The sequence below is a fragment of the Melopsittacus undulatus genome, chromosome 2 (assembly GCF_012275295.1).
Source record: "Melopsittacus undulatus isolate bMelUnd1 chromosome 2, bMelUnd1.mat.Z, whole genome shotgun sequence".
NCBI classification, from domain to species: Eukaryota; Metazoa; Chordata; class Aves; order Psittaciformes; family Psittaculidae; genus Melopsittacus; species Melopsittacus undulatus.
In genome coordinates, this window is record NC_047528.1 from 71,644,820 (window position 1) to 71,658,145 (window position 13,326).

A 13,326-nucleotide genomic window follows, 5' to 3' on the forward strand; every position below is an offset into this window, starting at 1 on the left:
CAACCTGGTCTTGAACACTGCCAGGGATTTTCTAAAGAGACACCCTTGTCCTGATGAGATGCCAGAAACAGACAGAAGAGAGACAGATGGCAACATAAAAATTTTGTGAAAATTATGGTAGCCAGTAAAATAAATTGTAAGTATTTAAATAAACCAAAACTACAATTTCTGTATTTTTACAGAAGAAAGCAAAACTCTGCAGGGAACTTGGAAAAAAAAGGCTCAAGAAAGAGGTAAGAATGTAAAAGTAAGGGTAGCCTACAGAGAGCTATTTGGATACAACTGATAAAAGCCATAACTTTATCAGAATTGATGCAGGGAGACAAGATGGATTCATTTCACAAGAATGAAAGGGAAGGCTGCATGGCAACATGAAAAATGACAAGAATATAATGAAATGAAAGAAGGAAGATGTAAAGCATTTTGGTTGGTTAAAATATAGGATCACATGATCTCATATAGCTCACAGCAGGTGATTAACATGCCAAAAAAGGTAACAATAGAATTACAGAATAATGGAAGTTGTAAAGGACCTCTGGAGGTCATCCCATTCAACTCCAAAGAAGAAAACAAAATAAGAAAACGCAGAAAAAATAACAAAATCCCTGCAAATAACTGGCAAAAAATTAAAAAAAAAGACAACATGATACAAAGGGGAATAGAGGGACAAGTACAGGATGAGGAAATGGATAAACACGTTGATAGCGATAACTGTATCAAAACCAATGTAATGGAATAAAAGCTAATCCAGAACAGATTTCTGGTTAATATCTAAACAGTAAGTCATTCAAGTGGAAACAGAACAAGAAGCTTCCAATGCAATTACAATAAATTGCCTAAATAGTTTCATAATATTCCCAGAAAACATTGTGATGTACAGAGAAAAAGGCCTGGATTTACTTCACAAGAGAAAACGCTTCTTTAATTTAGCATTTATTATGAGGACAAATCATAAACATCCCAGGCAACTTTTAAAGGTACTGTGTGGAGGACTTGTTAGCAGGACTTCTGTGTTCTAGTTTTCAGGAAGAAAGTAAAAGATGCAAAACAATCATAAAATCATAACAAAATTTCATTTCACTTTCCCAGTGTCCAGTTAAGTGCATGTGCATAGAGATTAGGCACTAATCATATGCTGGTAAACCAAACAGTTCTGGCTTGAAATCCTCCATGGAGTTCAGCAGTAGTGTTGCCTCTTTTTTAAGATCTGGATTTAATTTTTCATCTGGAATCATAACCACTTGCATTCCTCCTGCCAGGGCTCCTTTGACTCCAAGTGGTGAATCTTCAAACACAAGACACTGAGAAAAAAGATGAGGGGAAAAATATAGAATAACGTTACTATGAACTTTTAATCTTTTGTTTTAAAAGAGAGGATGATCCCAAATACAATTTAGTAGGAAAGCTAAATTCAGTTCCTGGCTTAGACACCCCTAATTAGAACAAGGGCAAACCTCTCAATTTGAACATCTGCATGATAATTAACCTTAAATTCATTTCAATTAAAAAAACATCAACATGCATACTTCAGTCCCAGCAGCTGGTTATACAGATGTTCCTAAGTGAATTATTTCATAAGGATGGGTTTAAGCACAAGCTTACAGTAAATTTAAGCAAGTGCTTTAATTCCTTTATAAGCAATTCAGCTCTTCAAGACCAACTTTACAACCTGCAAAATGACAAAGAATCAGTGCTTTCACTTATTAAGCATGGCATTTCTTAAATACACAAGAGATGAGACACAAGAGGAGACGACACTACCTAGGACAGTATTAGGACTTTGGGTGACTGGAGGGTAAGAAGACAGTCAGTTGTCTGCAGAATGATAATGAATTCATGCTCTGTTTGCTCAGTTCTTCCAAAGCGATGTTGAGGAAGAAAATTGGCAATTATATTGGAAGGCTACTTCTAGAGGAGAGGCAGTTTAGTCAGGTGAAAGTTCCATGTCTTACAATAGTAACAATAATTCAAGATCACAGTTTGGAAGCAAGGTTGTTAAAAATAATCACTACACTATTTATGAGAATTTTGCAATTTAACATCAGAATATTGAATAATGAATATATAAAATATCATCTAGTCTGAACTTTTGTATATTAAAAGATAATGCTTCTGGAGTTCATTGCAGGATAATGAAGCATCTCTTCCTGACATTACCCAGTCTTGCGTTTGAATTTCTGGTCATGGACAATCCAAAGCAATCTTTGGCATTCAACCATTTGAAAAATTCTGACCTACACTGACACTTCTGCAGTTCAGACTGCATTTATTATCAATATTAGCACTGCTACTACTCCTAATACCAAAATTACAGCCACATGTAATTTTAACAAAGATGTTGGGATGGTCCGTGCAATTTTCTCCACATTCTTCAGACAGTACAACTCTGTCTCAACACAAATTTTTCTCTTGTGCATTAAGCCCTTAACAGACTTTACTGATCTACCAAATACCCAGGATGGATTTTCTTATGCTTTTCTTCACAACACAATAGACTTGGCAACTAATACTGAATGGATAATACTAGTGATTTGCTCAACTTAAATTTTAAATTCTGACTGAATCTAGATACGACATACTGGGAGACCATACAGCAGCATACTGCATCTTTTAGGCTCTCTAACACACCAGGGAGTATTAGGGATGCACAACATTTGTTCTGGCTGTGCTCTAAGAGAACCAAGTTGCAACCTGCAAAAACTTTATTATGTTCAAAGAAAACATTTTTGCAAGATGTATTGAATGTCTGCACTATGTGTATCAATCTATCAGAGACTGGAAGAGGGAATGAAGCCTTTTTTTCTGCTTTCTTTTCAATATATTGATTCTTGCCCAACAGCATGTCAGCAACCACTTGGAGACTGCCAAAGAAAGTAAGGGGTGCTATTGCACACACAATAAGTAAAACTTAATTAATGACTTATAGTGATCCAACAGAATCACAGAAATCTTTTGTGTTCATTTCCTTTATACAGTCACTGAATTCCAGTTTGAACAATGTGGTATCTTCAAATATTGATCATTATCACTATTACTAACTGCAAATACGTAACCAGCTGATCCTGCAAAGCTTGGAACAATTGCTATTTGAATAGAAGAACGATTTTGTCTTTATGTTTTGTTCTTAAGAATATTTTAGTTTGTGACTCTAAACATTCTAAGGACAGTAAATGAAAACCTGACAGGTTTTGCCTTTTGAAAAATAAGCTTAAATGTGTCACAGAACACCATTATCTGGACCTTTCAGAAACCTTTTGTAATTCAACTCATACAAAGAAATGTACTTCACTGCTCTGCCTTGAAAGACCTAATTGACTTCCATGATGTCAGTAAGCTTACTGTACAAGAGAAGCCAATGATTATGGAAGGCAATATGCGTAATGAAAAGCTTAACTAATTCCCTGGAACTAGAAGCAATTAAAACTCTTAATTGCCAAAGAAGCCAGGCAAAAGACTCAACTACAGTGGCTTTAATGTTACAGGTAATAAGTGTACTAGGTCTTCCTCCAGTATTTCTTGATACTGGCACTTACTGTCACCAGCAACATTTTTAATGGATGATGAAAGGTTTACAGCGGTTTACATACAAAATGGATTTATTAACTTTGCTGCACAGAGATGTTATAAACTGTTCACTGTCCTGGTCCACCCACATAGTAAATTTAGAGACATGAAAGCAGCGAAGTTCTTCCCCATTGTGCATAAGTATTGCAACATCAGCACCAGTTCAACTGAGAGAGACAGATGAGATTTATACAGACTTCGGCTGAGATGCTGGCTGCTTCTCTGCATTATTTCTGAAACCTGTGTCACTGATCAATACTACTGCTATGAGATCTTTTAAAAGGTCATAGCAATATAGGACAGTTTTCACTTTGGAATGAACTACATGCTTAAAAAAGTAAATCAGTAAAGCATACTAATTTGTTTTTCACTCTATGAACCTAGAAAAATGAATCACTTAACCAAAGGAAGAAATAATAAAATTACTGCAGCACCTCAAAACCACATCTCCTTACATGAAATTTAAGAATGTAAGAAAGAAGAGCTAGTTAGGCCCTTGGTATGTACAGAAGGCCCTCTCCAACCTATATACCATAAAAGACTCAATGGAATATTTACGTAACTAATAGGGATATACGTAAGTGTTACTGCAATTAGTGATAACCAAAAAGTCTGGAAGCTTAAAAGGCTAAAATCAGTTTTGAAATTAAGATTTTGAAAAACCTGTGAACATATGAGCATAGGAGTGCTTATTGAATAAATATCTTTACCATATATGACACTATCAGTTCTAAAACAATGAAGAATGAAAAAAAAGGAGCAATTTATACATGTAGAACTTGTCTTCACATTAAACACTACCATCTATTGTTCTATAAAAAAAGAATGCAAATTTCTGTCATCTTTAAAATGGGTAAATATAGCCTAAAATTCTTTCACACTGTATTAGAAAAATCTTCCATTTGCTGGTTCTGGTCTGGTTTGGTTAGGCCCTTAATCTCAGTGAAAACATCTGCAGACATTGGGACTAAACTACTCACTGTCTCTGAACCAGCATATTACTAGTTAAAGTATTGAGTATTTCATTCCCTTTGATAAAAAGAGTGAGAAGGAACTGAGTATTTGTTAACTTCTTTTTTTCTTCTTTCAATATATTATTATTTTTACACTGTATTCCCTATATGCTTCATGGGAAACAGCTACGTATTTAATAAGAAAATATTACAGTTTTCATTTTTTTACTGTTATCACTGTGACATTTACATTGTGGTCTGTTCAAACTCAAGTCAACATGGTTAAGTCTTTCACTGGGCAAAATATACTTAAAAAAACCCTTCAATCCTATTGAGTCTTACAAAGAACTAACAACTCCCCGTTGTCCCCCCCCCTCCCCCTCCAAAATCAAACAGCATTCTGGAGACACAACGGTTAAAAAACAAATAAGAGTAATAATAAATTTTATTCTTCCCTCCTGATCAATGAAAGCACAAAGGGAAAACAGTGGAATTTTAAGGTTTCAAATCACAGTTTCAAAAAGGGCTGGTAAGACTCAGCAAGGTTATCCTTATGTTCTTTCTCCCCTGAACAGGATCAGCCTCTGTGCTTGGTGAGAAGAGACAGTAGAGGATTATTGTGTCTCTTATCCTCAAATGACACAGAAGTATTTGGTGTCAGAAAGTAACATTATGTTTGGGCCTTCTTATGCATTGCATGTTACACTTCTGTAACATTTTAATTTATTACTGATTTTTCTCCTTCATGATCAAATTTACTGGTCAAAAGTGTGATGTTATTTGTAAAATGTGCACTCTGGAAATAATTGGTAACCTTATACGTTAATTTATATGCACATGCACAGTGCAGTCTTCTATAAGCATCTAAAGCCTAACTCAAATTCCATCATATCACTAAAAAAATCACCACTGATTTTAATCAGTGGATAGTGTGCCACAAAACAGGCTGCAGGAAGAAATTTACCAAGTGCAGGCAGCTCATGTTGATTTCAGAAAGACGTTGTTCATCTCTGTCAGTCAGAAGGCAGTCAGACCTTTCATTTCTACAGGTAGCTTCTTGACTGTTCACTTCCAAAAATATTTGCACTCTCCTCATTGTCAAAATCCAGCTTATAGTTTGTGCTCGTAATTCCAAACTAGTATCCAAGAAATCCATTATCAGTCTGGAAGATATTGTCACTGTGGGTTTTGTTTTGTTCAAAAACTTTCATCTCTTTTTTTCTCACTGACCCTTCTTTTTTTTTTCAGACTTTTAAAATAATTCCGTTACTGACCAACTGTCTTACTAGTGTGAGTGACTTGGGAACTTTAAAGAGCTATAAGATAATTCAGAATACAACACAAACCCATGTATATCTCTTACAAAATACTGAGATGCTGAAAAGATGTTGCTTATCACTTACAGGAGAAGGTGGAAATCCACAAAGAGAGGAAACCAACATGTCATAACAGATACTGGGCTACTTTTTAGGCAACTTGTGCCTTCTTTTTTCCAATGCTTTGATATACAAAGTATCGAGGAACAGGGGGAAATGTATTTCTGGGTGACCCATTTACCACCAGAGTTACTTAAACATTATTGAATAAATGCATTTTAAGCAGCTACAGTATTTGCAATTTTGGCCTCCCACTGCGTTAACTCTCTGAAGAATTAACAAAGAAACAATAATCAAATAAGTTAACATCTTTCTGGACATACACTCTTTCCAAAAATAGTTGAGAAAAGTCTCAGCAGCAATAATGAACTACACTTCATTTTATTTTAAGGATGTATGCCAATTGGACTAGCCAGGGATAACAAAATTGTGTTAAATATGCTGTTTAAGAAAGTTATGCAGCTTAGAGGCCCACATATTAGTTCCATTAAAGAAAATAAGGAGTAAATCAAGTTGTTTTTAAGTGTCATAAGAAATGAACAAACAAGCTGGAAACTTAAATTGAACTAAGCATCAGAGTATCCAGAATACTAACTACCAGCCACGAGCTGGTATTATTATATACATATATGCTTTTTAATTCAGATTTTTATTAACTTGCTACAAGTACGTTGCAGACCAGTACACGAATCAAATTATTTACCAGGAGTCTTACAAGATAAAAATTATTAGAATAATAAAAAAAGGAAAAAAAAAAAAGAAAAAAAAATGAAGCGTGTTACATCTGCATATAATTAGATCACTCTGCATTTCCAGCTCTTACATAAATGCTACTTTTCATTTCAGCCCATACCAGCAGCTACTCTCCCATACATCAGTTCACAGGATGTTATCTTAAGGTGGGCCAGAAGGAGTAAAACAGTTCGGATGGGGAAGAAGGAGCAGAAATTTCAAATTTCTTGCTTGTTTTCAAAACCTGATCAAGTGAAAGAAAGTACTTCTGTGAGTGACAGTCAGACCCAGACACAGCGGCTCTGTGAGGCACAGAGAAGGTCACATTTACATGCGGGGTTACTCTGATCATTCCGGATGGCTGAAGCACTCTTTTCACAGAGGACTGTGTGTTTAGAGGAGAGCACACTGGGAACTTTGTATGGCAACTCGTGTTACAGGCCTCAAGGAATTCCCAGGCATTTCTGAAACAGTGTTCAATTATCCTGGCAGCAGAAATCTAACTCAATCAACTGGAGCGTGGATTAGCCATAGAAGAGTATTCTTTTACGGAGAATACAAGGCAAATACTTAAGATGTTCTCTACTGAGGTTACTCATACTGTGTTAACACGCTACGGTTTTATGCCACTTATCTCTAAAAGTGGCCTAAAAAGGAATTCTGTGCAATGAAACAGTTAATTTGTGCTGCCTTATCTTCCACACAGAAGTATCTTTACTAAAACCACTGACTTTCTTGACATGTAATATACAACACATTTAAGTAACTGCAGCTTGCATGCAGAGTTCAGTACAGTAGGATAATTTAAACTGGAAGTATCCCTGGAGGCCACTTAGAAACATCCCTATCCAATGCACATCCAGCCAGAGCAGGCTGCTCAGGGCCTTGACCAGGTGAGCTTTGAGGATGTAGATTTCATGTAGCTCCTAGGCAACCTGTTCCTATATTCCACCACCCTTATGGTGAAAATGGTTTTCCATGCATCTAGCAGGAGTTTCCTGTGTTCCAGGTTGTTACTGTTGCGTGTTGCATTATTACTCTGCACCTTGAAGGAAAGCTGGCCCTATCTCATGAGCAAACACATCAGAGATACAAACTAGGTACAGCCAAAGCAGGAGCTCTTCTGCCAAATCCATACTCTAAGTCTCAAACTGAAACTGGAAGTAGATATCAGAAGTACTTCCTGAGTAAATGCAATGACCTGTTTGCCATGGGGAATGTCTACAGCTGCAGGCGCAGCATGGCAGGTTGATGATGGCAGGTACCCTGCCTATTTTGTGCAGCTGGACAACACCACTTGCCTAAGCATGTGTTTAAGCAAGTGCATCACTAACTCAGCAAGTGCTGCAAAAGGCAGCTGATTGTCATGGAACAATTTTTTTTCAAGCAGCATAACATTTTCAAAACAGTGTCTTTTTGATCCATAATGTCTTCTTGACCAGTGTTATCTTACCACACAGAAAGGCCAGCCTGCATACTGAAATGTACTTTAATCTGATCTAACCAACACCTTAATTATTGTATAATCCTTGCCAGAAGTGTTAATAACAAACCACGTATGCTTCAGACATGAAGTAATTTCCTAATTTCCTTAGTGAAGAATGAAAGGGTGAGGAGAGGCATTCACCTTTAAACAGGTTTTCATTAGGAGTGAAAAAAAGTAATGGAAAAGGTCTTTTTTTTTATATTCAGTACAAGTTTCTCATTGAACCATACATGACACAGTGTCACCAGTCTGGAGTGACTTGATGAGATATAGCTGTGTTACACTTTAAACTTTTCATGACCTGAAAGAAAAGCGGTTTTTCTTCAAACAGCTGAAAGTTCTCTTTTAGAGAATATTTAAGATTAACAGCATGAAAGTCCAAGCACAAAGCCAAAAACTAGCACCAAAAACTAGCAAACAGAATACTAAAAAAATTCTGATTACAATCTTCTATACATTTCAACTACAGAAAAGAAATATGAATATTAAAAAAGGCAATTCTCTGTTTTTAATATAGATTTTCAAAGAAGTTGTTTAGGCAACAAAGTACACAAGTAAATTGGAAAACGTATTAACTTCTAATTTGGCAAATTTGGGTAAAATCCTGAACTGAATCTTAAATACCTCTTAGCAACTGGCTTTTGTAATTTTTAAAAGAAAAAAAAAACCAAACCATTTTCATAATATTGCTTGGAAAAATAATTTAATAGCACTGCCTTCAAAAAAAAAAACAAACAAACAAAAAAAACCAACCAAAACCCCCCCCCCAAAAAAAACCCAAGAGAATGAAAGCAGCAAATTAAAAGGTAGTTTTACTGCAGTAGGAACCAAACCCAAGAACAGCTCTTAAAATCCTTAAAAACTGTAGTATCTTGGAGTCACCTTATTAGAGTGTTGGAAGAGCCAAAGAAGACGAATAAACTTAAGATAATCAGCACTAGGAAGAACCACTAGAATCTGAAATAATATTTATCTATTTAAAATACTGTATGGAAACACTTCTTTTCCTTTTTTAAATGAACTGATGACCCACAGTTACCAGGCTGTGCCTATTTTTCTATTAGACCAGCTCTACACGGAAAGAGAAGGCTATTAGTCACCTCACTGAAAGGCTCAGTTCTTATTTTGACTCAAGCATGTTTACAGGCAGAATAAAAGGCCATTTTCAGTGAAAGGAATAAGGGGTGTAAGATGTGACTATTTCGGAGTAAATAATGGACAAAAATAGAAAAACATTCGAAGCCACGCTGGATGCAGTTCTGGGCAACCTGATCAAAGACAAAGATGTCATTGCTTATTGCAGAGGGGTTAGACAAGATGACCTTTGAAGGTTCCTTCCAACCCAAACTATTCTGTGATTCCATTTAATTCTGTATATGTATGCATGTATATAAATAGATGGTATATATGGTATCTATGCAAATAGTCTCCTGTAGTTTAGGCCCTATTCAGTTTAATAAATATTGAAATAGGAAGCAACACAGCTATGACTGAGCATTGGATTAGTAACTAACATAGCACATGGGATTAAGGGTACCCTTAACAAGTTTGCTAATAACACCAAGCTGTGTGGTGCGGTCAACATGCACAGAGAGAAGGGATGTCATCAAGAGGGACCTTGACAGGCTGGACAGGTGGGCCAGTGCGAACCTCATGAAGTTCAACAAGGCCAAGTGGAAGAAGCAAAACATGAACCTTCAGTATGCACCTACAGTCCAGAAAGCCAATCATATACTGGGCTACATCAAAAGGTGCATGACCAGCAGGTCGAGGGAGGTAATTCTCTCCCTCTACTCCACTCTCATGAGACCCCACCTGCAGTACTGTGTCCAGCTCTGAGGCCCCCAACACAAGAGAAACATGGACCTGCTCGAGCAAGTCCAGAAGAGGGCCATTAAGACTATCAGAACGCTGGAGCACCTCTACTATGGAGACAGGCTGAGAGACCTGGGCTTTTTCAGTCTGGATGAGGCTCTCCAGACACCTTGTAACACTCTTCCACTACCTAAGCAGGGGCCTACAATAAATCTGGAGCGGGACTTTTTACAAGGTCTTGTAGTGACAAGGCGGAATCGCTTTAAGCTGAAAGAGAAGAGTTTTAGATTTTATAGCAGGAAAAAAAGTCTTCAGTATGAGGTAGGCGAGACACTGGAACAGGCTACCAACAGAAGCAGAATTTTCTATGACACTGGCTTAACATTAACACTAGTTTGGGAATACCAGCCATGGTATCAGCAACTACTAACTACACCTGTCACACAAGTTCTGACATGAGTGACTTCTTTTAGGTACTCAGTTCTTTACAGAAACAAGTTTATCATTATCTGAGTTCTCATAAGCTTTTTCTTAATACCATTTTTATTTAAAAAGAACTCTCATCTGTACATTTCAATCAGAAATAATGTCCAGATGTCAACAGGGTATAAAGCTGACAGATGGCATACTAATGTAAAAGGAAAACTACCAACTATCTGCCTGTAAATTGATCTCTCATGGGCAAAGTCCTTAAAACACTGCAACAGGCCATATGCTTAAGTGACAACTACTTCATCCAATGCAATAATGACTTCATATTAAAAGTAAGAATCACCACTCACATAATGAATCCACAGATCTCCATTATCCTACATTTGCTGACCTTCAACAGTTTGCTGGAGTCTTTGAAAGAGATGAGAACTGGTTTCCGATTTAAACTAAAAGTGTCCATTCCTCCATGACTGGAATTCTTACTCCGAACTTGATGTCATGTTATAGTGCTGTTGCATTATGAATTACAGATGCCCATACATAATATACATACCTACAAAGAAAATGAGCAAATATTATATAAGTCTCATATGGACTCAGAGAATCATGGGATCCCAGGATGACTGAGGTTGGAAGGAACCTCTAGAGGCCACCTCATCCACACCCCTGGCTCAAGCAGGGCCATCTACAGCCGGCTGCCCAGTACTATGTCTAGACAGTGCTTCAGTATCTCCAACAAGGGAAAGTCTACTTCCTCCTTGAGCAACCTGTGGTAGTGCTCAGTCACCCTCATAGCAAAAAAGTATTTCTTGATGCTCAGAGGGCAATGTTCCTGTGTTTCAGTCTGTGTCCACTGCCTCTGATTCTGCCACTTGGCACCACTGCCAAGAGCCTGGCTCCTCCGTTCTTTGCATCTTCCCTTCAACTATTTACTTACATTTATAAGAATATTCTGCCCTAAGCCTTCTGTTCGCCCAAATAAGGAATTCCAGCTCACTCAGCCTTTCCTCACAGGAGAGATGCTCCAGTCCCTTCATCAGCTCTGTGGCCCTTTGCTGGACTCCCTCCAATAGCTCCATTTGTTTCTCATACTGCAGAGCCCAGAACTAGACACAGTACTCCAGGTATAACCTCACCAGTGCTGAGTACAAGGGCTGGATCACCTCCCTCAACCTGCTAGCAACACTCCCCCATAATCAGCTGCCTTTGCCGCAATGGCACATCACTGGCTCATAGTCAACTTGGCATCGTCATCACGGTCACAAAGATGATCAGAAGTCTGGAATACCTCCCCTAGGAAGACTTCTCCTATGGAAAAAAGAAGGCTCAGGAGAGACCTTCAAGCAGCCTTCCAGTACCTAAAGGGGCCTACAAGAAATCTGGAGAGGGACTTTTTACAAGGGGCTTCATAGGGATAAGACAAAAGGTAATGGCTTTAAACTGACAGAGGGTAGATTTAGATTAGATATTAAGAAAAAATTCTTTATTGTGAGGATGGCAAGACACTGGCACAAGTTGCCCAGAGAAGCAGTAGCTGCCACATCCCTGGCAGTGTTCAAGGCCAGGATGGATGGGGCTGTGAGCAACCTGGTCTAACAGAAAGCACCCCTGGCCACGGCAGAGGGTTTGGAACTAGATAATCTTTAGGGTCCCTTCCAAATCAAACTATATGATTCTATGAACTTGGTGACCACTAGCCATGTTTCTTTTTTTTTTTTTTTCTCCTGAGAATGAAATCTATTTGCTTTTCTTTCCTGTTCAAAAGTGCACAGCCTCGCTCACTGGTCCACGGGCAGATGGCACTATAATGGAACTTTTAAATTTAAAGGTCTGAATGACAAACCAGTGGACCAGATACTCGCCCATACTGTCCCACATGCCCTGCCACTCATGACTGTCCAGCCTTGGCGACAGTCTCCTGGTGCCCCTATATCCTTGCCTAACACTAGACAAGACCCAAACCTGATTCTGCTTAACTTTTGGAATCAGACAAAATGGTTGTGGATAGAACACACACTTGTGTGTGTGCCACCATGCTGATCCCTATCACAATCAGCAGGCAGCTCCCAAGGGCACCCAAAAACCATTCATAACCGTCAGAACTCTCAGCTGCTGCTGCTGCACTTGTCACTGGGGCTGATGTAGCTGCCGTGCTTGCCAGCTCCCCCACTACCAGCTTCTTTTCTCCCGAGTCCGGATCTTCCTCCTCTGCCTTGCTGGGAAGTGCTGCTTGGTCTCCTGCATCCTCCTGGGGCTGGGCAGGCGACTTCCGGGGGATACCTTCCGGGGGATACTCTCTGCTGTTGTGGGGTTGGGAACGGCCACGGGACTCAGCTCATCCGGCGCCTGCTTCCGCTGCTCGGCTCCTGCCTCTCTCCACTCCTCTGCCTCCTCCCACCACTGCTCTGCTACTGTTGCTTGCTTCCCCGGGCCGCTCTCCCTGGCAGCTTCAGCTGCCGGCGGCTCCCAGGGCCGCTCCTTCCTGGCTTCACGCAGCCTCACGCAGACGGAGGTGAGGACAAGGGCAAGGATGGTGAAGAGCAGCGGGATGGCCTGGTACAAGTCCAAGTCCATGGCCACGTCCATCCCCCCCTGCTGCCGGAGCCCCCCCGTATTACAAGTCATTGCCGTACAGTACAGTGACACAAGAACCTTGACAAACACGAACACAGCAAATACAGAGCTAAACTAACTGACAAGATTCTGAAACTGTGAGATCAAGAGAAACAACTTTGAGAGCCAATAAATCAGCATTGTGAGAACTGACTATAAATCCACTCAGATCTGTTGTTATCTCAACCCCTCGGGCCCCACGTTGGGCGCCAAAAAAGAACTGTCGTGGTTTAAATCAAGTCCACACACAGCTCGTTCACTGACTCCCCCCCTCGCTCCCCCAACTCCCGGAGAATTAGGAAGGAGAATCCAAAGAATGTAGCCCCCACGGATTGAGATAAGCACAGTTTAATAG

At 39.1% G+C, this 13,326-nt stretch overlaps 1 protein-coding gene across 2 annotated transcripts in view; it reads right to left on the bottom strand.

Moving 5' to 3' along the window:
• Positions 1-925: 925 nt before the first annotated feature.
• PUDP (pseudouridine 5'-phosphatase) overlaps positions 926-13,326 on the bottom strand; it is a 77,446-nt gene continuing 65,045 nt past the window's right edge. Inside the window, exon 4 of one of the 2 annotated variants that reach the window (XM_005151422.4) lies at positions 926-1,301. In XM_005151422.4, the coding sequence (XP_005151479.1) occupies positions 1,125-1,301 (177 nt within the window). In that variant the 3' untranslated portion in view covers positions 926-1,124. The remainder of the gene's footprint in view (positions 1,302-13,326) is intronic. The other variant, XR_004080890.2, reaches the window with a different exon arrangement.